The sequence below is a fragment of the Salvelinus fontinalis genome, chromosome 10 (genome assembly GCF_029448725.1).
Source record: "Salvelinus fontinalis isolate EN_2023a chromosome 10, ASM2944872v1, whole genome shotgun sequence".
Lineage (NCBI taxonomy): Eukaryota > Metazoa > Chordata > Actinopteri > Salmoniformes > Salmonidae > Salvelinus > Salvelinus fontinalis.
This window is the reverse complement of record NC_074674.1, coordinates 29,822,415-29,848,846: the sequence shown is the minus strand read 5'-3', so window position 1 is coordinate 29,848,846 and position 26,432 is coordinate 29,822,415. Positions and strand designations below refer to the sequence as shown.

The 26,432-nt window shown below is 40.7% G+C and overlaps 3 protein-coding genes across 5 annotated transcripts in view; 1 reads left to right on the top strand and 2 right to left on the bottom strand.

The window, feature by feature from the left end:
* LOC129863982 (lys-63-specific deubiquitinase BRCC36) overlaps positions 1 to 13,501 on the bottom strand; it is a 46,854-nt gene extending 33,353 nt beyond the window's left edge. The window contains exons 1-8 of one of the 3 annotated variants that reach the window (XM_055936479.1): positions 13,242 to 13,494; positions 12,734 to 12,853; positions 12,448 to 12,535; positions 12,251 to 12,339; positions 12,104 to 12,159; positions 11,745 to 11,876; positions 10,285 to 10,328; positions 9,631 to 10,172 (exon numbers count right to left, since the gene is read on the bottom strand). In XM_055936479.1, coding sequence (XP_055792454.1) covers positions 10,024 to 10,172; positions 10,285 to 10,328; positions 11,745 to 11,876; positions 12,104 to 12,159; positions 12,251 to 12,339; positions 12,448 to 12,535; positions 12,734 to 12,853; positions 13,242 to 13,346 — 783 coding nt within the window. In that variant the 5' untranslated portion in view covers positions 13,347 to 13,494 and the 3' untranslated portion in view covers positions 9,631 to 10,023. Of the gene's footprint in view, positions 1 to 9,630; positions 10,173 to 10,284; positions 10,329 to 11,744; positions 11,877 to 12,103; positions 12,160 to 12,250; positions 12,536 to 12,733; positions 12,854 to 13,241 lie in introns of those variants that run through there. The other 2 variants (XM_055936478.1, XM_055936477.1) reach the window with 2 other exon arrangements.
* Positions 13,502 to 13,830: 329 nt separating this feature from the next.
* On the top strand, positions 13,831 to 15,987 carry cmc4 (C-x(9)-C motif containing 4 homolog (S. cerevisiae)). Its single transcript, XM_055936476.1, has 3 exons — positions 13,831 to 13,931; positions 14,054 to 14,118; positions 14,218 to 15,987. The coding sequence occupies exons 2-3, from the start codon at positions 14,061 to 14,063 to the stop codon at positions 14,361 to 14,363; spliced, it is 204 nt and encodes a 67-aa protein (XP_055792451.1). The 5' UTR covers positions 13,831 to 13,931; positions 14,054 to 14,060; the 3' UTR covers positions 14,364 to 15,987.
* A 1,414-nt stretch (positions 15,988 to 17,401) lies between these two features.
* LOC129863980 (FUN14 domain-containing protein 1A-like) lies at positions 17,402 to 26,062 on the bottom strand. The gene is made up of 5 exons (XM_055936474.1): positions 25,954 to 26,062; positions 21,270 to 21,435; positions 21,058 to 21,133; positions 20,729 to 20,857; positions 17,402 to 18,625 (listed from the first exon to the last, which is right to left on the bottom strand). Exons 1-5 carry the CDS (start codon positions 25,970 to 25,972, stop codon positions 18,548 to 18,550), a joined length of 468 nt encoding a protein of 155 aa, XP_055792449.1. The 5' UTR covers positions 25,973 to 26,062; the 3' UTR covers positions 17,402 to 18,547.
* Between the last annotated feature and the right edge of the window lie 370 nt (positions 26,063 to 26,432).

Below are 26,432 nucleotides of genomic sequence, written 5' to 3'. Positions count from 1 at the left end.
CTCGACACAATCCTGTCTCGGAGCTCTATGGACAATTCCTTCGACGACGTGGTTTTTGCTCTGACATGCACTGTCAACTTTTTCTAAAAACCTGTTGTTGCTTTGTCATTATGGGGTATTGTGTGTAGATTGCTGAGGATTTTTATTTATTTAATCAATTTTAGAATAAGGCTGGAACGTAATTTTTTGGGTGAAAAAGTCAAGGGGTCTGAATACTTTCCAAAGGCACTGCATGCCCATATAAAGCCTTTTTAAATACTATTTGTAAGTCACAACAAGGAAAGGAAACATAGATCATCAATGCAATAGGGTTGGAATAAACCCATGTGAGGTATCAATGGGTCTCATAAGAAACCAGTGGTCTGACGATCTCTGGGAATGAGTGCCCTGTCACCGTGGTTCAGGCCTGGGAAATGCAATCACATTTTAGTATTCACCTCAACTCCTCACCTATACAACCACCACGGGTGGATGTAACTGCCACATTCATCTTTTTTTATTTTCATGCATGCTGTGATTTACGACATCACGGGTTGTTATTAAATGTAAATAAGTAAATTAAAAAAGGGGGGAGCCGACACTGCTGCTGATTGCCCACGGTATGCAACAAACTGCTTCAGATCTTAACTAAGAGCGGAGAACCACTCTTGTAATGGAAATAATACATCTCAGACAAAATCTAAGACGTAAATACTCTTAGACCTTATAGAGTGGGATTGGAAACCAGAAAAAAGATGAAGGTCCTTGTGGTAGAGGTGGTGATAGAAACACTAAGACAGATTCTTAGAGAGCTCTTCAGGCCATGAGCTGGAACTATAAATATCAGGAACCAAACAATGACAAAAGAACATGGGTTAACAGTAGTATTTTATCTATGTTTCCAAATTATTTTGTTGTTCAAGAGCATAAATGTTCCTGTTATATTCAGCCATTTGTAGTATGTTTATTTTAGGCAAGTGTAAAGCATGCAGAGTTATGTTAGTGAATTATACTCCGATGCGTTCTGCCTATAACAAAATCTCTTGCATAGTTTGTTTTGTTTCGGTATGTTGCATTGAAAGTGGCCACAGTAAAAGGGGAACGTTGATAGTGTTAAAAGGGAAAACTAGAGAACTGTGGTCATCAAAGTTTTCTGAGTCAAGATCACTTTCTGAATCAAATTGGAAGCCGAGATCTACCGCCCCCAATTTTTTTTACGTGACTTAAAAAACGTAAGCCTATGCAACATGAATCAATTAAAAACAGTACTGTAGCAACAAGGTTTCTGCAGTAAGCTATAGGCATAATACATTATCACCGCATATTAGCGTTGCTTGATTTGCCCTGCCAATGCATTGTTGTTCGGGACATTTAAAAATATATATATTTCAACATTTCAGGTAGACTATATGATCACACCAGTAAAAGATCCGTTATTGTATTACTTGAGGCACAGCTGAGTGAGCATACATTTAAATAATTTGCTTTTTATTCTACTGGGCTGATGGTGCCTGCATCTGATGGTCAGTCTCAGCGGACTCTCAACATCCCTCCGCTCTCCCTTTCATCTACTGACGAAGACCAAAAAGGGACATCGTCTTTCAGCTGACGGAAAAACTCGAGTCGCACCACATTATTTCTGCCTCATGCACAAATTCATGTTGTTACTCCTATGAACAGAGAAAGTGAAATATTCCTCTACATGAAAAAAGACCCAAGCCACTAATAATAACAACAACACAAGCCTATAGATACACTTTCCTACTCATTCATTACTGCTGCAGTGCTTGTTGTAGCACTGAGTGGAAATAGGAAGAAAGTGCAGTTTATGGCTTATAAAAGTGTTGAATACAAAATGTTGAAAGTGCTGAGTAAGAACTAAAACATGAACTCACTCATAAAAACAGCAGCTCTTTGCTGTATTCTTTGACAGTCTCTCTCTCTAGTCATGGTTTTAAACGTTTTGAAATCTCACAGTATCAACTTTGCTGTAGCGTTCTTTTATGCCTGCTACGTTAATGCAGACAAGGTAATCTGAGCAATCCGATTGGCCAGCGTTAGGCTTATAGTGCACTTGGATTTTCTCTCTGGGAAGGCAGAGTTTGTACCTTCAGACTCATGAAATGGTTTAAAATGGCAAAAGTCGCCCACCCGGTGCGCAAGGCAGCTGAATCGGGTGCACCTACTGCCAACAGCCCGAGACTAATAAAAAAAATATAGGAACACAAATCTTTATCGTTGGGTTTTTTACAGAAATGTTTGACGATTGACTAGGAATGAATGCATTGCAAGATAGCGATCGACAGGTTGGTTGGTGACCACTGCTCTAAAAAGTTCTCTGTGGTCTGATATTTCTTTGCTGGACTACTGTGCACATGCTCAGTTTACAGGGAAGGGAACATTGGTTTAAGCCCCTTCAGTTGAAACTTGTTCCCCTCAGTTTTTGATTCATATCCCTACATAAAAACAGCAAAAAAGTTAAAATGATTGAGTGACAGGTTGGTGTAAAATCTGTATCTTCGCTGTGTTGGCTTAGCACAATGGACAGAGCATACCACAGTGTGTGTATGGGGGCTATGGAAAGCCACAGGGTTTACGTTAGCCGGAAATTGCTGACTTTTGGCATATAAAATAAATGAAAAGCCGATAAATAAAATTTTAGCCGGCCAAATTATCCAGAGCAGGTCTGCTGCTGAGGAGAGAGAGAAAGCAGAGAGGAGCCTTGGCCTAGGCTACTGTTGATTGCGTAGATTGAGGGATTTTTCATTGAAGTAAAACGGAAATTAGAGAGTATGACTACAGGTCTAAATGTTTGCAGGTCTCCAGACTGAGATTGGTGTGAAATCTGCACTCAATGATCTCTAAGTCTCTGCATTTGAACTTTGCTTATATAGTGTGATATCAGCAGAATTACATTTAATTACAATGCATGAACCCCCAAAAAATGTGACCCATCTCTGATTTCAACTGCCCCCTTAGTCACTTTATCTTAGTGCCGGGTCTGCATGGGATGGGTAAAGTTTATTTTAATCTAAGCTGCCAGTGGCTTCTGGTTTTCACTTAGGCACTTTAGGAGCAGTGTGTGTGTGTGTGTGTGTGTGCGTGCGTGCGTGCGTGCGTGCGTGCGTGCATGCAGAGGACAGTGTCTGATCGACCCCTGTCTATTTCAGAGATAGTGACAGTGCTTAATGACTATCTGGTGTGTGACTGTTCATCTGAAGCCAGAAATGCACCTGTGTGCCAGCCTCCCGATACTCCCTGTTGTAGCCCTAGACCTGTTGTGTTCCATCATGGGCTGGCCTTCCACCGCAGCTCCCATTCCCTACCCTGCCCTCCCTACACTCTCTGATTCATAGAGCCATGCAGTTCACACTCCATTCCTCTCTTCACACACAATAAGTACAGTAAGTAGGCTTGCACTGCCCCCTTGTGGAAATACCATTGTCATTTCATTGTTTGAAATCGAGGATCACTATTCTCTGGTGATGTTCATCATCATCATAATTATTATCAACACCATCAACATCATTTCCATTGTAGGGACCATGGAAGTCTAAAAACAAGATACCTTTATGCAAATGACATGTTTTTTTGTGTACAGGGGCTCTTTTAAAAGTTACAAGGTTACAATCTCCTCCACTTCTCCCTCCTGTCCATTGTCACCTCCAAAACTAAGACTTGATGAGGAATCTACCTGCATGTGTTTTGCACTGCCGAAATTCCACAAGATGAAGCTTCAGTAATAGTGGTGAATGTTTGGTTTTCTATTTGTTGTATTGTAGCATATTTACAGATGTTTTTCCTCTAGTTTCTAGGGCTTTTTTAACAATTGGAAATGCTTAGGGAGAAAGGCCTCGTTTTCCAGCACCAAGAAATGGGCTATGACAATGTGTTTATTTCCATCCACAGAGCGAATTACAGCTGATGCGTGTTATTATTAGTTCAGCTTTATCTTGACCTTTCCATCAAACCACTGTCATATGCTTGAGTCCTTGGGGGATGGAAAGATATGCTGTCTACTGTAAAATGGGATGATGTCATGACCACTGGTCTCACACAAGGATTCCAAAGCAATAACAGATTGAGAGAAAAAAAAGAAGAAAAGATAAACAAACCTTTGAAAACTGTATTCATCAGTCAATCTGTCGATGTGCCCTAGAGGAAGACACTTAACTCTAATTGCTCAAGGGTCGCGGTTGATAATGGCAGATCCTGGCCGTGACCCCGACCCCACTCTCCGAGGGTATCTTGGGGACAGATTTCCAATTCCCGGGTGTATAATACACACCCGTGAAATAGGACAAATATAAGCACCCACTAAATTATTCTTATAAAATATCCAATCTGAAAAGCATTCAACCCTCACCAACTGGGGTCAATAAAATTGAAATTATTGCTTGGAACAGGCCCACTGAAAGAAATACAAATGAATGTTCCCCTCTGGAATAAATTGCAATAACAGTAATTGAATAAATCTACCAGAAATTAGTCTGATGAACTTCTTTAAAAATGCATCATTTGTGGCAATGGTAGCATATGACACCTGAAACAGCATTCCCTCTGTGGCATGTTAAAAAGTCATCTGAAAGGATTGACGGTGGATGACTTTAGTCATGTATCTATTCTGAAACAATACAGTATATTACAGTTCTATATAACCTTGTGCGGGCTGAGGCAGAAGTCACCATGAATTACACCAGTTCCGGGTCAGCAGTTTATAATAATCAACTTGTCACCCAACCTCCGTTTCCCAAGAATCATGGGTTTCCTTCCCTCCATCTCTATACTGGAGTCTCGGATGCACAGTGAACGATGCAGGCAATGCCATCCCACATTACACATTAGCAATGCTATGACGCACAGAGAACCACCATCCACAGAGAATCACTGATGAGAGCATCTGTGTGTTGAGATGTTGATGAAAATGTGATTACACAAGGCCAAGTGAGAATACAGCACATAATATTCACTTCAGTTATCTGGCCAGTCCATCCTCAGTACCTTTTAAGCATGCATTTGTTTGTACTTCTGAGATGCAGAAACCTTGTATCTCTGGAGAACAATGCCTCGACATAGAGGAATAACATAGAACATTTGAGAATGATTGAGGCTGTAACGAGGATGATTGTTATTGTGATTGTGATTAGGATGACAGTCAAAGCATTTAGATTGGCAGATGTCAAGTCAGCTCTAGAGGCATTACATCTAATTTATAGGCCTTAATACTGTCTACACCATCTGCCATGCATGACGCCTTGTGCTTGTCACTGATTTTTGGTTGGTATTACTGCTAACAGGGCCCCCTACAGTTCCTCTCACAATCCAACTCTTTCACCTCACTGAAGGCTATTTCAACATCGTGAGGTATCATTGAAAGACCATAATGAAGATATGTCTCTCAGGAAATTGCTTTCTCTCTGCTCGATGTGAATGCAGCAGCACCATGACAGACAGAATACTGAACCACTCCAGCAGATGGGCAGAGCTGTTCCTATAGCAACTCTCAGAGATGGTCAGATCTTTTCAAAGCATCAAATAAAGAAAATCTCTCCATCATTTCTATTGTACACAAAAAACCAGGCTATCTGAAAATGTTGGATTTTTTTAACCAATCAACATCAAAAAGAGCCGTTGGTAGTTTGCAGAACTATTCCTGTACTAAAAATAAAATGTATGTATATGTTTGAAATATGACTCTGAAGCCAGTCATATTTAAATGACTGCTCACCCAATTTGAGCTGCATACATCTGCATGTGGTGTAGCCTATATTTGGAACTGGTTTGGCTTCATTCAACTGACACAAATACTGTAGACAGTGAGTCATCAAGAAAAAAAAATGGGGGGGGGGGTTAATCCCTCAAACGGAAGCCATACAAGCATGACAAGGCACACGATGACTAAGCAACTAACTACTAAATAAGCTCAAATTAATACGCCAAAATACAGACATAAAATTACATAAGAAACATAATTTAGCTAACAATGCCGTATTAACCAAACAGATATCCTAATTCTTCCACCACCCCTCCTTCATATGAAATAGTTAATTACAAATCGCCCCTACTAATGCCATTCTATCAGAATGAGAACCAACACATTCTGAGGTTATCCGACCAAAAGCCTCACATAGAACTCAAACTCTGCAGGTTAATGTTTTGGAATAGAAATACAGTGCATTCGGAAAGTATTCATACTCATTGACTTTTTACACATTTTGTTACGTTACAGCCTTATTATAAAATTGATGAAATCGTTTTTTTCCTTCATCAATCTACACACAATACCCCATAATGACAAAGCAAAACACTGTTTAGACATTTTAGCAAATAAAAAGCTGAAATTTGAGATGTACTGTTTTGGTTACTACATGATTCAATGTGTTATTTCATAGTTTTGATGATGTCTTCACTATTATTCTACCAAGTAGAAAATAGTCAAAATAAAGAAAAACCCTAGAATGAGAAGGTATGTCCAAACGTTTTGACCGGTACTCTATAAGTATTCAGACCCTTCACTCAGTACTTTGTTGAAGCACCTTCTGCAGCGACTACAGCCTAGAGTCTTCTTGGGTATGACACTACAAGCTTGGCACATCTGTATTTGGGGAGTTCATCCCATTCTTCTCTGCAAATCCTCTTAAGCTCTGTCAGGTTGGATGGGGACGTCGCTGCATAGCTATTTTCAGGTCTCTCCAGAGATGTTCGATCGGGTTCAAGTTCAGGCTTTGGCTGGGCCACAAAGACATTCAGAGACTTGCCCAAAGCCACTCCTGCGTTGTCTTGGCTGTGTACTTAGGGTCATTGACCTGTTGGAAGGTGAACCTTCGCCCCAGTTTGAGGTACTGAGCGCTCTGGAGCAAGTTTTCATCAAGGATCCGTTAACAAATTCTTATTTTACAATGACGGCCTACCCCGGCCAACCCCTCACCTAACCCGGACGACGCTGGGCCAATTGTGCGCCACCATACTTTGCCCTGTTCATCTTTCCCTCGGTCCTAACTAGTCTCCCAGTCCCCTGCTGCTGAAAAACATCCCCACAGCATGATGCTGCCACCACCATGCTTCACCGTAGGGATGGTGCCAGGTTTCCTCCAGACATGACGCTTGGCATTCAGGACAAAAAGTTCAATCTTGGTTTCATCAGACCAAAGAATCTTGTTTCTCAGGGTCTGAGATCCTTTAGGTGCCTTTAGGCAAATTCCAAGCAGGCTGTCATGTGCTTTCACTGAGGAGTGGCTTCCATCTGGCCACTCTACCATAAAGCCCTGATTGTGGAGTGCTGCAGTGATGGTTGTCCTTCTGGAAGATTCTCCCATCACCACAGAGGAACTCTAGAACTCTGTCAGAACGACCATCGGGATCTTGGTCACCTCCCTGATGAAGGCCCTTCTCCCCCGATTGCGCAGTTTGGCAGGGAGGCCAGCTCTAGGAAGAGCTGTGGTGGTGGCAAACTTTTTCCATTGAAGGATGATGGAGTCCACTGTGTTCTTGGGGACCTTCAATGCTGCAGGCATTTTATGTTATTCCCCAGATCTGTGCCTTGACCCAACTCTGTCTTACATTAGGTTTCTACGGTCTATTCCGTCGACCTCATGGCTTGGTTTTTGCACTTTCATGAACTGTATATAGACAGGTGTGTGCCTTTCCAAATCATGTTCAATCAATTGAACTTTACCACTGGTGGACTCCACGTTGTAGAAACATCAAGGATGATCAATGGAAACAGGATGCACCTGAGCTCAATTTCAAGTCTCATAGTAAAGGGTCTGAATAGTTACAGTCGTATGAAAACGTTTGGGCACCCCTGACAATTTCCATGATTTCCATTTGTAAATAATTGGGTGTTTGGATCAGCAATTTCATTTTGATCTATCAAATAACTGATGGACACAGTAATATTTCAGTAATGAAATTAGGTTTAATGGATTAATAGAAAATTTGCAATATGCATCAAAACAAAATTAGACAGGTGCATAAATTTGGGCACTCCAATAGAAAAATCACATCAATATTTAGTAGAGCCTCCTTTTGCTAAAATAACAGCCTCTAGACGCTTCCCATAGCCTCTAATGAGTGTCTGGATTCTGGATTATGGTATTTTGGACCATTCTTCCTTACAAAACATCTCCAGTTCAGTTAGGTTTGATGGTTACCGAGCATGGACAGCCCGCTTCAAATCATCCCACAGATTCTCAATGATATTCAGGTCTGGTGACTGGGATGGCCATTCCAGAACATTGTACTTGTTCCTCTGCATAAATGCCCGGGTAGATTTTGAGCAGTGTTTTGGGTTGTTGTCTTGTTGAAATATCCAGCGCCAGCTTAACTTCAACTTTGTGACTGATTCTTCAACATCATTCCCAAGAATCTGCTGATATTGAGTGGAATCAGATACCCAGTACCGGCACTGGCCACACAGCCCCACAGCATGATGGAACCACCACCAAATTTGACTGTGGGTAGCAAGTGTTTTTCTTGGAACGCTGTGTTCTTTTGCCACCATGCATAATGTCCCTTATGACCAAATAACTCAATCTTTGTTTCATCAGTCCACAGCACCTTATTCCAAAATGAAGCTGGCTTGTCCAAATGTGCGTTTGCATACCTCAAGCGACTGTTTGTGGCGTGTGTGCAGAAAAGGCTTCTTCCGCATCACTCTCCCATAGAGCTTCTCCTTGTGCAAAGTGCACTGAATTGTTGAACGATGCACAGTGACACCATCTGCAGCAAGATGATGTTGTAGGTCTTTGGAGGTGGTCTGTTTTTGACCGTTCTCACCATCCTTCGCCTTTGCCTCTCCGATATTTTACTTGGCCTGCCACTTCTGGCCTTAACAAGAACTGTGCCTGTGGTCTTCCATTTCCTCACTATGTTCCTCACAGTGGACACTGACAGCTTAAATCTCTGCGATAGCTTTTTGTAGCCTTCCTCTAAACCATAATGTTGAACAATCTTTGTTTTCAGTTGCTTTGAGGCCCCCATGTTGCCACTCTTCAGAGGAGAGTCAAAGAGAACAACAACTTGCAATTGGCCACCTTACATACCCTTTCTCATGATTGGATGCACTTGTCTATGAAGTTCAAGTCTTAATGAGCTCGCCAAACCAATTGTGTGTTCCAATTAATCAGTGCTAAGTAGTTACAGGTATTCAAATCAACAGAATGACAAGGGTGCCCACATTTTTGCATAGCCTATTTTTCACATCTAATCTAATCCAACTTAATATTGCGACACTAAAAATCTTTGTCTGGACAATACCCCAGTACTCAGCTTTTATTAGAAAATTAATGGCATGCCACTGTGATAATTTTCTGTGACAACAGAGTAAATTATTATGCAGCCTCAGAGGGGTGCCCAAACCTTTTCATATGACTGTACATAAATAAGGTATTTCTGTTTTTATTTGCTAACATTGCTAAAAACCTGTTTTCACTTTGTCATTATGGGGTATTGGGTGTATATTGAGGAAAAATATTTATTTAATACATTTTAGAATAAGGTACCAAAATGTGGAAAAAGTAAAGTGGTCTGAATACTTCCCAAATGCACTGTACATTTCCATAGACACATGAAAACATTCATAACTACAAGTAATCAGAGAGTGAATGAGTCATCTCTTTTGACATCTAAGAGCACAAATAAAGAAGCATGAAACATTAAATTATTTAATATACTATGTCACATTTAAAGAAATTGTCAATTCACATGGGGACATCCTTTCATAACATAAATATAAGTTGACGAAAATGAAAAACACATCCAATACTCAGTGCCAAGGAAAAAACATGTAACAATGTCTCTCAAAAATACAGTAGTGTTTATTAGTAAACAGAGGATGACCTAACAGGAAACAGTGGTATTGGGAAGCAAAGACAAGTGTTCAGAACGAAAACTGTTACAATGGAGAAAGATTCAGGTAGATGGTGGTTAAAATTCCATGCTCACAGATCACTTAGCCATGATGAGATTCCCTTAGTCACTTGTCCTCGTGTGAGAAGGTTTACGGCACTGCAAAAACACAAGTCTTTTCCTTACCTTTCTCTCTCACATGGTTGCAAGCTCCTGAGTTAGTCTCTCCTTCTCCAGCTGCAGCTCAATGACGCTCTGTCTGTTCTGCTCCAAACGGTCCTCCAGCCACTGCAGCAGGGGACCACTCACAGCAGACATCTGACTACACAGGTTCTTAGTGAACACTGAAACACACATCAGGTGGAGAAAGCAGTGAAGACAGATGCACCGTCTGTGATATTAATGTGCATGCTGATACAATCAAATATCAGTTGTCAACAAATTCATGACACCAACCTGAGCCATTGTGTATCTTCGTGATCGGATCCAGGTGAGTTAAGCTGCAAAAGGAATGAAATACTACAATTATACCATTTACAATGAGCAATACACAATGAGCTTCCCTGTGTCTGCAGCAAGACAATTTTGTATATTTTGGTAGACAAAGGGGAAATGTGTTCAGTGTAGCAGAGGCAATTGCAGGGGGGCTCAAAACACACCAAAAAGAGGTACCAGGGAGTTCCTCCCTCACTGGCTTCACCCGGTCATGTGACGGGCAATAGCCTGGTACAACCCAGGCCAGTTTAATCAACTACCTTCAATGCATCACTAGTTTCCATCAAGACTCCACCCCTTTTTAATTGTCCTTCTGAGAACTTCCCCAGGCTTTCGAACAAAACGTTAGAAGCCTGGGGTGCGTTCAATACGACAGAACAGTGTTGAACGTTAAATTCAATGGAACTGTACTAAACAACCAGTTGATGAATGACGTGATTATGGTGCCCCAAAGGGCAATTGTGCATGGCGTGCTGCAGGAGTTTTGAAGTCTCAAAATGGTCACCACCATATTGATCAGGCCACAGCACGCCACAGCCACCAAACGTACCTGTTGAAGAACGATGTGTACCGTTTTGTGTTTCCTGGAAACCCGACATTGACGTAGAATTCATTCAGAAATGTGCATTTGAAACAGTAAATCTTCCTCTCACAACTTCTACTAGCCAGAATGTTGAAAAAAATATATATTTTAACAGACTTTACCAGTTGTCCGTACGGTCGGTCCTTTTGGAGGTAGGAATGTGAGACATATCCACAGTAAAGTATAATCAAATCAAACTTTGTCACACCTTACTGTGAAATGCTTACTTAACCAACAGTGCAGTTCAAGAAAGAGTTGAGAAAATATTTACCAAATAAACTAAAGTAAAAAATAATAAAAAGTAACAACGACGCTATATACAGGGTGTACGGGGATATCAACTTTTCAATGCCCTGGTAGTGCATTCAGATCTCTATCAACTGAAGCATGCGCACAACAACCATGTCAACTCGTGCACGAGCTCAGAAAGTATGGATGCGTCTCGTGCATGCATGTTTTCTCTTGTGCACATGCTGCAGGTGATAGAAATCTGAACGCACTACCAGCGCTTTGAAAAGTTGATGCAATTATACTTTCCTGTGGATACATTGTCTCACATTCCTACCGCCAATATGACCAACCGCACAGACAACCGGTAAAGTACATTAAAATATACAGTGCCCCACTAACTTTATTCAACATTCTGGCTTGTAGAGGTTGCGAAAAGAAACTTTCCAGATTCAAACGCTCATTTCTGCCCAACGTAGAATTCAATGTGATTCAACATTAGGTTTCCATGCAACGTTTTGGCGAAACGTATCGTTCAGTAAAAACAGTCACAACGAAGCAAACGTTGAACCGAAATAAACGCACCCCCTGGGCTTACGAGGCTACATACCTGTGAATCTTTCTGTAGGTATCCTGCTCTTCCTGGCAGAGGATTCTTGGGAGCTCCACTGCTGATTCAAGGCACACTTTCCCAATGGCCTCGTGCGGGACCACATGAATTGGGATCTCGATTCTCTCGTACCTTTATCAACACAGATCAGGGATGCAATTCAGTATTTGTGCCAATACTGTCACATGGCTTTTTTTGGGGGACAACTGCTCTGAGAAGGACTGAATATTACTCTAATTAGTAGTCCTGAGGGAGAAAAGATAACGAGAATCTAATAACACCTAATTTTGTTTAACAGAAAGCTGGATAGGATATTAATTTCACTGCAAACAGTGGTTTCCAAACAGGGGCACACTTACTCAGAGCCTTTCTGGGCTTGCACAGACTGGAAGCAGGTGTAGAGAACTCGACCAGTCTAAGAGAAAATGATAATTGAATTCATTCAATGCCCCTTTGTATATCAAAATGACTTTCTATATTTAAAATTGCTGTCATTTAAACCCTACTTTTGTGTTCTTATCCTCAATGAAACAGGAGAAAATCAGCCCAACAAAGCCCTGGTCCATCATTTGGTACATGGCCTGTGTCCTTATATCTGTTGTAGAAAATGAATGACTCAAACACACCAACTGAAACAGTTTGCCATGACAGTGAAAACTAAAGTTCTGGAACTGATGTGGTAGAGGGGTGCTCTGGTTCTTACCCACATGTGATGGCCACACAGTGATGTGGGGGTGAGAGTGGTACCAACCAACTACACGCATCAGCCGTCCAGTCATTTCAGCCAATCTGTAGCTCTTACTAAGGAAATAGATTACCAAAAATAATACAATGGCTGTGTCCTCGTGAATCCTATGAAACCTCCACCAGTCACACTGACATTTGTGACATCCATGACACTTACTTTGTCACACTCATCTCCTGCAAGACACCACCAGAAGACAGAGATTTATTTTTTTCATGAATGAGACATGTTGCACAAAAGATATCTCAGCTTCGGTAGCAGCTGAAGATAGCTGCTCAGGCGAGATTTCCACGCGATCCTTCCTCTTGTCTGAGCGTCGGAGAATAATAACAGAATGAATGTGGACGATGCGGTTGGTGTCTGCCTGTGTAAACAAACCAGGTGACTTAGAAAGCAGAATACTTAGAAGGGTTGTTAGCTAGAATCAATGAAATGTGTCACTATATCAAGTTAGGGACATATGCCAACTAAAAATATAAATGTAACAAGGGATACACATGTATGCATGTACGTAGTCGGATTAAATCAGGCTGGAATACACAATTAAATTGTACATACCAAGTGTGTATTACAGCCTGATTAATCATACTAGAATGCATGTAACGTTATCTATCTATCGCGCTAGTAACACAAGGATTTCGCTGCATCTGCTATAACATCTGCTCAACGTGTACGTGACCAATAAACTGATTGATTGATAAAGTTATATGGCTAAATGACTAACGTTAAATAGCTAGCAAACATAACTTCACCTCTCCGATGCAGAGTCCCATTACTTCCTCCTTCTCGGTACTTAATGCATGATTCATGCAAACCAAAAAGGCATCTGATTCGAGGTGAACTGCGCTCACTGCCATGTTATAGAACTATAACTTAATAAATAATCAATGACTAGCTAGCTAGCTAGCTAGCTATTTATAAAACTCCACAAACTAGTTAACTATCTACTTCCTTATCAAAGCGTGTGTTACATCAATAACAGTACGGTGTTGCAAGGAGGCGGATTATTCTATGGGTGAATCTCAAGTGTCAACTCTTCGCGTCCTCTCTCCTCGCCTCCTTCGCCTCCTTCAAACCTATTGGAAGAGAAGATCATAAGGGCGGGGCCAGTAGATTTCTCATCCAATGGGTTTTGAGAAGGAGGCGAAGAGAGAGGACGCGAGAAGGCTGCAAAAAAGATCCCCCATGTGGTCCTAACTACATAAGTGTGCCAATATATTTTACCTCTTAGCCCTCAAAATCTTACACTTTTTATACAGTCGTACGTTTTCCACAAACATAAAATACATTTATAATACATTTATAGACATCACAAAATAATGTAGTTATAATTATCTGCAGTTTAATCAGCAAAATCCATAGGGCAGCCAATCCAGTCGGACGACATTTGGTAAACACCCGGGATTCCGGGGACGTTTGTAGCTCTCTTGAAGAACGAACAGGTATACAATCATGACAGTTCAGTATCGTAGGCTAATTGCAATATGTACAGGTGGTTAATAGTTTATGCTGATTGTCCAAGTAATCAAACATGTCTATTTGCATGTCTGTGTTTTCTTGATAGTGGTAAAATGCCACAGAAAGATCCATGTCAGAAGCAAGCATGCGCAATTCAGAAGTGTTTACAAGGTGAGGGTTTTCCACAACATTATCTATTTATGATTTCTAACGTGAATAGCGTGTGTTTCATGTATTACACGCACTTAGCCCACTGTCTTTGTCTTCCAGCAAACAAGTACATAGAGAGCAGGTGCGAGGATGTAATAAGAGCTATGCGTATGTGCTGTGAGCACGCAGGCGAGAACTCCATCTGCTGCTCAGGGTTCGCTAGGGAACAGAAGTCTACAGAGCCTAAAATTCCTGGTGCACCCTGACCTGATTGTGGACACTGGACAACGGTCTTATTTGTAAATTGTACATGATGACAATGCTTCAAATGTAATAAAGTTGTTTATAATGACAGTAAATGATCCTACGGAGATAGTGTCCAGTGTTCAAGTACTGTAGCCAGGGGTACAACTTTCACGGGGGGCCATGACCCCCCTCACATTCTGAAATTGCATTTTTGTCCCGCTCAGTTTTATCATTGCACTGTGATACAAACCGCTGCGCGGGTGTGCTTTAGGACCATGCAGATGCCTTAGAGCGGTCAGGCGTATAGGACCAGCACTGGAGAGCTGAACAGAGGCAGCTACTCTTTAGTTGACTGATTTAGCTGGCAATGTAACTGCTGTTTGACAGAAAAAATCTATATTCATAAACTGGATGGTTCGAGCCCCGAATGCTGATTGGCTGGCAGGGGTTAAGCAATAAGGCACCTTGGGGGTTTGTGGTATATGGACAATATATATGGACAAGCAATGAGGCACAAGGAGGTGTGGTATATGGCCAATACGCACGATGCAAAGCAGAGTGCCTGGATACAGCCTTTAGCTGTGGTATATTGGCCATTTACCACAAACCCCCGAAGTGCCTTATTGCTATTATAAACTGGTTACCAACTCAATTAGAACAGTACAAATAAATGTTGCCATACCCGTGGTATACGGTCTGTTATAAACTGGGTGTTTCGAGCCCTGAATGCTGATTGGCTGACAGCCGTGGTATATCAGACAGTATACCACGGGTATGACAAAACATTTTTTTACTGCTCCAATTACGTTGCTAACCAGTTTATAATAGCAATAAGTCTATTATAAACTGTCATGCCTAAGAACAGCCCTTAGCCGTGGTATATGGACAACAACATTTGATGATGTACCATTAGCTAGCAGAACTAGCCGAAAGAACTAACGTTAGCTAGCTAGCTCATTAATTTTAGCGATTATTTTTGCCTCAATCACACGACCTGAATCAAACAATGAAACCAGCGGCCAAATGAATGAAGACTGATATTCGGACGTTTTTTTTTTCAGCTCAATGTGAGTTATCAGTCAGTATACCACTGTAAGGTTATTGATCTGTCAGTTTTCCTAGCTAATTCCCTACTTTTCACACTGACACGGTGTAAATAGCTTTAGAGGCTTCACTGTCATGGTGCAGTCAGTACACAACTCATCATATCTTAGCAGGATCAGATGTCCCTACAGGGTCAGACAGCCAGGGAAGATCAATCTACGGAGTTTAGGGGAATTTTGCAGTATATTATAACAATCAATGAATGGATACAACGTTTTTGAGTTGATAGGTAGGCTACAGTCTGGGATCTGTGAATAATGGTAATTTAAATTGTTGAACCATTGATTCTATTAATGTATAATATATAAATGTTCACCAATGCAATTCTTTGTCATGCCTCATCTGAGCAGGATCAGATAGTGATAGGGGTCTCATCAGGGTCAGGCAGGCAGGGAAGACCAGTCTGTGATAGAGTGGAGGTGAATTTTTGCAGATACACTATTTTCTCTGTGCCGCAAACACTGTAAAGCAAGAAGCTTCAAAGATTGAAACTATTTTAAGTACGTCTGACAAACCAATAAAGCTGATTTCCAAACTGTATCAAGCGTTGATAGAGGCTTTTCCCGATGGCACAAAACTTGTCATACAGAAATGTGAGGAAGACCTGGGAGACTATTGATGATGATGAATGGATACAGATATGTTAGAATGCCCAGTCATGTTCATATAATCTCAGACATAAATTACTGCAGTTTAAGACCATCCATAGAAAGTACTATATGCCAGTGAAACTGAATATCATCACTCAGAAATGTACTTCCTCTGTTGGAGGTGTAAAACACAAAAGGGGACATAATTGCATATGTTATGTTCTTGTGAAGGCTGGCTGAATTCTGGCAAAGAGTATGTTCTGTCTTAACATGTCTATAGATTCTCCCTGTTTTTGTTTGCTTGGAAATGTTGATACTGGAGACTTGTCAGAAAAAAACTGTGTAACCTAGCATTTACAGTGGCTAAGAAATGCATTGCCATTAATTGGAAGGTTGGTTATCCTCCCACAATGGATGGAAGAAATATCAAGTTATGCAGATAATCTTGTAATTAATCAAATCTAGTTAAGGGTATACTGTGCAACTTTCATAAGGTCTGGATGCCTTATGGAAAACAGTACGACAAAAGGAGTCTGTATTGAAAACATGCTCACGTCAGGGGAGATACCTATTTTGGCAATCCCTAGCTGCTGGGCTGCTCAATCTTGGCCCTGGGTGTCTGCCATACTATTTTTTATCACTTTGGCCTTGGCCTAACACCTGAAACCAATAATGAATGTTTAACTAAGATCCTCAAGCTGAGTAGGGTGTGTTGGGTTGGGGTGTTGCAGGGCCATGGACCCCTAGGGACAGGGTGACCCAGCTAAATTGTGTGCAAGTAAAAAAAGCTCTAGAGTACTATTAGGCCTATGAATTATATGGAGGGTGTACTGTTTGTGTGTTAATGTGTAGCTGTTTTTATAAAACTTGTTTTCCAAACCTTTCCTTGAGACATAAACAAACAAAAAAAGATGGGAAGGAAGTGTTGGGGGGAGAGCTTAGTTATTGACTAGACTGGTGGGGGTCGGGCATGCAGATGGCTCAGGCTGGCTGGCTGAAATTTGATAATAAAAAGTCGTACTTTATTTGTAAGAGTTGTTCATTTGTTAGGCTATTGGTTAAAGGTGCAACACAATATTCATTATTGATCTAGTTCAGTCTTATCAATCACTTAAACATATTTAATGATCTCTTACCTAGCTTGATGACAGCATTTTTGCTTACTTTGTTGTTCCAAATAGTGATGATAGAAGGGCCATATTAGATTGTGTAGAACTGCAGTAAATTAGCTTTAGATGCCCCCAAAAAATGGGAGTGCCTCCAGACCCTCCACCAAGTTGTCCCCCCACTTCTAGAACAAAGTTGCACACCTTACTATAGCTGTATTTTCTGTGAAACTATGGCAAACAAAATCATTCTAAAGAGACAGTTCACTTTTTTATTACTTCTCCCATAATTTTTACATTTTGTTTGTAACAAAATATAGAATTTTAAACAGTGAAAAAAATACTATGAAGCTTTTGAACAGCACATTTTACACTTTGCTAAGTAATTGGGTAAGGGTTGCATTGAGGAGGAGAAACATTGGGAGAAATAATTGTAGCAAACTTGCATTCCTATCAGTGCATTACCTCATCACATATGTTCTCTACAAAGGCTTATTGATATGTTCCATGTATTACAGTACATTCCATAATTGTCCTTAGTCATCTGTAAGTACACTGGAATCTTGTATGCTGTGCGGCAGCTTTTGATCATGCAACATTAATCAACACAATCTGTACTTACAAACAAATCTTACTCAGACCTCAGTCTCAAGCATGGATTTAGAAAGCCAGATATGTCCAGTCTGGCTTTCTAACTCCCTGGTCTCAAGTAAGAACTTGACACGCATCCTCATCCACTGGTAAATAAGTCACTACTATTGGGGATGATTAATATGCACACACCATGATTGTCCTTGAATTACACTTTGGAATTTTAGGTAAGAAAATATCATGTCTGTAATACCATTCAAACTTGTGTTACTGCAGCCTCTTAGTCCCCTTGTACAGTACTTACTCATACATGTATTTGTTTGTAACTCTGAGACCCTTTGGTTTGAAGGAACATAAACACACATACAACCATGATCTTAACAATTTATAATATGAAGGATATTACTAAACAAATCCCAAATGAGGGAAAACAAGTTAAAATGGCTTCGCTCCAGTTCCATCTGACAGAATGCATTTACATGTATCCAGATAGACATATTTTGGTGGATTTCAAACCATATCTCAAATAAGTACTGTATTACACCAGAATAATGCATAGGAAAATGTAATAATAAATTAAATAGTAAGACAGGTCATGCATAAGCCTCAATGATAAACATAGTATTTTAAATAGCTGTGTTTTCAAATGGACACATTCCCATAAGCCCAAAAACACACATCAAGCCTATGAGTTACAGTTTTACATATTATTGATATGTAGTCTACTTGCATATCTAGATAGCTGGTTAGGTTTAAGCTTTTTTTCAGCCTTGTATTTGACACAATATTAAATAAAGAGATGAATTTGTAGATTTAGGAGGCCAAGCCCAGCAGAAATCCCCCAGCAAAACCTCCCGTGAGGACAATATTCTTCTTCACAAATGTCTGCACCTGGTAAAAAGAAAAACACCAATGCATGGTTAAGTTTAGCAGAGTTATGATAAGCATTGTTCTTAGTATGGAAGCCCGTTCCTTATGAGCCCAAGCCCGAAAATGCAAAACGTTAAAGTTATGACTGTGCCATTATACAATACATAGCCTACCACATATTACGCATGGCAGAAAAACAAAACAAAACTGATTTAAGATGTCTTTAGTACATAATTGGTCTAGCTTATACTCCAAAATTAAACAGATTTGAGTAGTGGCCTTTGAGTGTGGACTGTATTATTATGCATATTGGATGGACTGGTTACCTTATGCTACGCTCCAACATGTCTATCCATGAGTCTGGGAGAGAACCTATAACCCTAGGCCATGCACTTGATTTATTGATTTTGCAGTGCGACTTAAAGTTAGCCTAGAATTAGTGAATTTGTATTTGATTTTGAATAGCCTACTAAATAGGGATTTTTTATTTATTTTAAGAATTAATTGATTGACACATTACCTTCAGCTATACAGAATATCTCACCAACATGCATTTCCATCTGCTCTCCTTTAATTCCTTTCTTGAGCGCGCAGAAGGGCTGTCAACAGTGTAGTGAAATATGTTTTGTTGCGTAAACATGTCACTATTGATGTTCCCGAACAGATTTCACTAGCCCTAATTAAGCACTGGGTAGATGCAGGAACAGGGTTGAAGAGCCCATGGCATACAGAGTTTGGGGCGGAATATCACCTGTCGGGCAGCGAGAGCATGCTCCTCAAACAGGAATATCACCTGTCGGGCAGCGAGAGCATGCTCCTCAAACAGGAATATCACCTGTCGGGCAGCGAGAGCATGCTCCTCAAACAGGAATATCACCTGTCGGGCAGCGAGAGCATGCTCCTCAAACAGGAATATCACCTGTCGGGCAGCGAGAGCATGCTCCTCAAACAGGAATATCACCTGTCGGGCAGCGAGAGCATGCTCCTCAAACAGGAATATCACCTGTTGGGCAGCGAGAGCATGCTCCTCAAACAGGAATATCACCTGTCGGGCAGCGAGAGCATGCTCCTCAAACAGTGGTTGGTTTATGCATGGAGTGAAATTAGTGTTCTTATATTTACTCCTCAACTGCTCATATTAAGAACATTGTAAACACTGTAAAACCAAAGTAGCCTACAAAGCAGACCCACAGGAAAGCGCACAGCCTTCATTTGCAATGTGTGTGCATACAGATGACATGTCACTTTTCCCCTGCCCCTACCCATTTGATAATGGACCATTCTAAATCTAAACAAATTTTACATATTAGTAATGACAAGATTAAATTGAGAATAGTCTGATGGGTGAAAATATGATCGCTTGATGAGAGGACAGCTGTGCAGCACGAGGCAAGGAACCGGGCGCAATTTTTTTCCCTACTTTCTCATCAATGGAGCCTATAGTTCACACCATGCAGCCCATATGTTTTTATTTAAGGTTTGTATCATGTTGTGAGTTGATGCCCGTTTCATGAGCGACTTACTATCTCATAATTAAGGTTATCACTTTTTTCCTCGAGAAATTAAATGTTTCATGTTTTGTTTGCTTGCCACGATACAAGTATTGCGATACGAAGTATCGTGGCAAGGAAATAAAACATGAAACATATTCAATTTCTCGAGAGAAAAAGGAAAAATGTTAGAAACAAACAGCGTTATGTTGTCACCCAGAGTCACATTTGTTTATTTTGCAAACTAAAGCACCAACATTTTTAAATAAAGTAGGACCATTGAGTTAGTCTAATTCATGTTGTTTTCTTTTTGCAATGTAAAATCTGGTGTCGTAATATCACGACACTGGCATCATGACAATCCTACTTATAATAATGACATATTATTTCAGTTATGACTTACTATCTCACAACTCAGTCAGATTTTATTTTTTGGGTGGCAGGAACGGGCTTCCATATATTTGACATTGTTCTCTTTTATACTCTGGAGTAAAAAGGTGTGGATAGCTTCAACATCATACCATTAGTCATGAGCATATTTGAAATGCTAAAATCACAACACCAAAGAGATCATAAGACTTGAATCAGATAGGAAACATCCACCATTTTATAGTAGACCATGATGACCCCTTACCTCATCCACTTTTGTCCTGACTTCCTTACTGGGCTTTTCTGTATTCAACTTCAGCTGCTTCTTGGCCTTGTTTACATCACGCTCCACTCTCTTCCAGTCCACTTTGATGTACCCTGTGTGGTTGGCAATCTAGAAGGAAATGAATCACACACCAATAATGGCAATGTGACTGGGGTTGAGCCATAACACACTTCCATGTGTCCTAATGTGAAACATGAGTGTCAAATATGTGTTAAATGTAGGTAAATAAGTCAGCCAGGTGTTATTTAGAACTATGGATATTCAAACACAAAATAAATTGATGCAGAGCGTAAGAAGTCACACCTTACCTGAAGCAAAAAGAAGCCTCCACCCACTGCTGAAGCCGCCAGCTTTCCAACTTTCTGGAACAAATACCCAGCACACCTAAGAGGAAAAACAGCTATTAAACAGAGACCTGCCAAGTCATAAATGGTTAAAATTGTAGAACACCACAGCAGATTCACATGGCTTGTCCATTTATTATTTATTCATATTACACAATCAGGACTGATTGACTCACCAGCCAGACACTCCACCAATGGCAAGCTGGGTGGCAACATCATACTTCTCTGCTACTGGCCCAGAGTTCTTGCCAAAAATTTTGTTCCACCATCTCTGTTTCTTGGCATAGTCTACCACCTCTTCACTCTTATCTAGAAGATACTCTACCACCTCCTCACTCTTATCTAGAAGAACAAATCACACACAAAAAAAGAGTCAGACCCACCACCATGTAACTGTATCTAGTTGTAATTTGATATAGCCAATTATTACATTGATTTCAAAGTCATACCCTCGATTGTCCTTGGCTCACATGACCTTGCAGGACACTGAAATACAGTGTGCATCTTATGCTGCGTCTGATGCCAGAAAGTAGACTACATTGACCTTTACAAATCCAGGCTTCTGGACACTTGAAAATAGAGGCCTAAAATAGACCAGCCTAGAGAGACCAGATGGCCATCAATTTCACTTTCAGTCAGACAGACTTGTGATCAGCTCAGCAGTCAAGAGATTTGGTCTGTCTCAAGATCAAACACACTGACCTGGCAGACACAATCCTTTTTGATGCATACCATTGATAGTGAAACACTTTAGTTTCGTTTTATGGAATTGGCCTTGTTTGTTTTAAGGTCAGTGCTATCCGGGATTCTTGTGACATTCCTACCCTAAAAGCCAATTTATGCTTGATCTGAAAATGTGGTCGGAGGCTCCGTATGGAGGGTGTGACGCAATTGCGGCGCCTTTCGGAGGCATGCAAAGGCCAAAGGATCATTGATGCTTGGCTGTCATTTGACAAATAAATATAATTGTAAAAAATTGCCTGCGCTACAGACAGCGATATCGGTCTGCTAATACAGGACTAGTAAAGGCCCAGTGCACTACTTAAAAAAAACATATAAATAAGGCCTCCCGAGTGGCGCAGTGGACTAAGGCTCTGCAGCACAGGGCTTGAGGCATCACTACAGACCCGGGTTTAATCCCAGGCTGTGTCACAACCGGCCGTGACCGGGAGACCCATAGGGCGGAGCACAATTGGCTCAGCATTGTTCGGGATCCATGGATTTTATTTTTACTACATTCTACATTGTAGAATAATATTGAAGACATCAAAACTATGAAAAAACATAGTAGTAACAACAATAACATGCAATAATAACATGTAGTAGTAGTAATAACATGTAGTAACCAAAAAAAGTGTTGAACAAATCAAAATGTATTTTATATTTGAAATTCTTCAAAGTAGCCACACTTTGCCAGCTCTCAGCCAGTTTCATGAATGCACCTGGAATGCATTTCAATTATTTATTTATTTGACCTTTATTTAACTAGGCAAGTCAGTTAAGAACAAATTCTTATTTTCAATGACAGCCTAGGAACAGTGGGTTAACTGCCTTGTTCAGGGGCAAAACGACAGATTTGTACCTTGTCAGCTCGGGGATTTCAACTTGCAACCTTTCGGTTACTAGCCCAACGCTCTAACCACTAGGCTACCCTGCCGCCCCAATTAACAGGTGTGCCTTCTTAAAAGTTCATTTGTGGAATTTATTTTCCTCTTAATGCGTTTGAGCCAATCAGTTGTGTTGTGACAAGATAGGAGTGGTATACAGAAGATAGCCTATTTGGTAAAACACCAAGTCAATATTATGGCAAGAACAGCTGAAATAAGCAAGAACTTTGAAAGTTTATTCAACTGCAGTGGCAAAAACCATCAAGTGCTAGGATGAAACTGGCTCTCATGAGGACCACCAGAGGAAAGGAAGACCCAGAGTTACCTCTGCTGCAGAGGATAAGTTCATTAGAGTTAGGTTGAATTGCTGTAAAGAAACTACTAAAGGACACCAATAATAAGAAGAGACTAGCTTGGGCCAAGAAACACGAGCAATGGACATTGGACCGGTGGAAATCTGTCCTTTGGTCTGATGAGTCTAAATTGGATATGTTTGGTTCCAACTGCCGTGTCTTTGTGAGACGCAGAGTAGGTGAATGGATGATCTCTGCATGTGTGATTCCCACCACGAAGCATGGAGGTGGTGGTGTGATGGTGCTTTGCTGGTGACAATGTCTGTGATTTATTTAGAATTCAAAGCATACTTAACCAGCATGGCTACCACAGCATTCTGCAGCGAGACACCATCCCATCTGGTTTGTGCTTGTTTTTCAACAGGACAATGACCCAAAACACACCTCCAGGCTGTGTAAGGGCTATTTGACCAAGAAGGAGTGATGGAGTGCTGCATCAGATGACCTTGTCTCCACAAATCACCCGACCTCAACCCAATTGAGATGAGTTGGACCACAGAGTGAAGGAAAAGCACTCAACAAGTGCTCAGCATATGTGGGAACTCCTTCAAGACTGTTGGAAAAGAGAGGCAGAGGAAGTCGGAGAGAGAGGGAGGAAGAGGGTGAGCTTGAATCGGTTAAAGTGCAGGAAAAAGGGAGTTTTTTTTAAATAAGAATGGTAGAAAGTGTAAGCAGAGTGTGCTGTACACCGGATCGAAGACAGGAAGAGAAATGGAAGTGATTCAGGGCAAAGTGTCGGAGGGGGTAGTTCTTGGAGTTCTCGGAGCCCGAGGCTTGCACCGAGAGTCAGGATAAAGATGAGTCTGGTAGGAGTGAAATGTTTGGAAAAAGTGGACCCTTGCCTTTTGGCTGATCCATGTGTGGTTTCAGGATGGGTGAAAACAGAGTTGGGTGCTGTAGAATCAGTAAAGGTAACCAGAAGTGATCTTGTGATAATTTTTTTGCGTTTCTGCTGGTCAGAGGGAGCAGGCTGTTCGCGTTAAATGAATGGGGAATAAGAGATGTGATTTGTTTTGCTCTCAAGAAAAGGGCACCATTGAAAGGAGTGATTACTGGGGAAGCGGTAAATGTGAAAGTTAACCAACTGAAGGGGAAGATTCCCGGTGTCGATTGGAGCGACGCAGACAGGGTTGGGTGAGTGGTGAAACAGAAGAGACGTTGTCTGTCCTTTTGAGTTTCGATGTTGATGTCCTTGCCCGACAAAGTGAAGTTAGGATATAATCACTACCAGTCAAAGGTTTTAGAACACCTACTCATTCCAGGGTTTGTTTTTCTTTTTACTATTTTCTACATTGTAGAATAAGAGTGAAGACATCAATACTATGAAATAACACGTTTGGAATCATGTAATAACCAAAAGTGTTAAAATCCAAATATATTTTATAATTGAGATTTTTCAAATAGCCACCCTTTGCCTTGACTTATTGACTTTGCTTTGCACACTCTTGGCCTTCTCTCAACCAGCCTCACCTGGAATGCTTTTCCAACTGTCTTGAAGGAGTTCCCACATATGCTAAGCACTTTTTGGCTGCTTTTCCATTACTCTGCAGTCCAGGTTACTACATGATTCCGTATGTGTTATTTCATAGTTTTGATGTCTTCACTATTATTCTACAATGTAGAAAATAGTAAAAATAAAGAAAAAACAGAAATGTCCAGTGTGATAGAGGCAGGTTGAGGTTTCCAGGGTTAGAGTAGTGCAGAAGTTGTCATATGCTGAGGCAGTGAAGAAAGTAGAGGAAGATGGGTCAAGGGATCCTGAGAGGAGTGGTGGGAGTAGTAGATATGTACCAGTACAGAGGGATAGACCAACAAGTGATATATGCTTCAGTAAGATTGGATATTTTGTGTTTATAGCAATGGTGTCAACTGTACTACCGGGATGGAATGGGAGTTGCTGGGAAAATTGAGGTTGTGGTGGCAGCTGCAGAGAGGTATTTGGGTGTGTGAGACTTGATGTCAGAAGAGTTACAGGGTGTGGTGGTGTCCCGTCCTTTCAGACTGTTGGCCTGAGGTAGGACTAGATAGATGTAAATAGTGGAGAAGGGTGGTGGGTTGTGTGGATTTATTTTCTATAAGGGAGTTATACTCCAGTCTAGTAGGTAGCGGTAATGCAACATTTGATGCCAACCGCTGTTAAACCTCATCGAATAACAAAAATAAGTGGTTAGTAATACTACAAGATTGGACAAGAAAGTAGGCAGAGTCCCATAACATGGCCTTCACTATCCCCTATAAGAGACCTCAGTAATGGCACAGTAAGACATACCAGGAAGGCATAATGCCAAATATTATATAACCAAGTTATTGAATGGACCCAATGTGTGTGTCGTAGTTAGTAGTAAATGTGTTAGGCTAACCAGCTACTGAACTACTAAGCTAGTACACACTGCTTCTACACCTGCATTGCTTGCTGTTTGGGGTTTTAGGCTGGGTTTCTGTACAGCACTTTGAGATATCAGCTGATGTAAGAAGGGCTATATAAATACATTTGATTTGATTAGCTAACTACCGACCAACACACCCAGGGGCAGTGGAAGGTACGTTAGCCAACTACCGTTACAGCTGCTAGCAACTGGGACTAAGTCCCTGAATAGCAGGCGTGGTGACTTGCAAACGAGGCACGCTGATGTGCATTTCACACCGAGTTCTTTCTATCTATCTAGCTAACGTTTACTAACTGCGATTTTTAGCTAGCATAACATTTTGCACATGCTAGTTAACTTTCTGAAGGGCAGCGTTCAAGTGCATTAACGTAAAGAAAGGCAAACGCATGCAGTTTGCGTGCCAGTATTTTATATTTTCAGTCAGATTAAAGACTATTTGTGGATAGTTACCTAGATCAATATATTTAACCTATGTATTCTATTTCAAATATTTGTGGCTAGTTTGTTTCTCACCTTTCTTCTTCTCGGCCATTTTTTCTCAAGTCACTTCGTTTCAACCCGGATTTGAATCGAGAGCCCATCCGGAATATCACGTGACGGAGCAGAAAACTGGCCTAGTAGAAGCGAGACATTCTCCAAGTACGGGCTGACTGCAGTGTGCGATTCGGCCCACGTTTGACCCCGCCCACTTTATTTTGCCCATCTGAGGTTTGACAGTCTTTTTTTTATTTGTATTTTTTTATTAACAACAAATCGATACAGAAAGTACATAAGGGAACACAAGTATATATAGATTATATATACTATTATTATTAATTATTATTATATTACTATTATTATTATATATAAATAAAGGTGAAATAAAATAAAAAATATATAATGGACAATCGAGCTAGGGGGTACAATATCACATTACACAAGGACCTTAAGGGACATACATACACTTACAATTCTAACAGCTTTTTTGTTAGTAGAGTATTTAACAGTCTTAA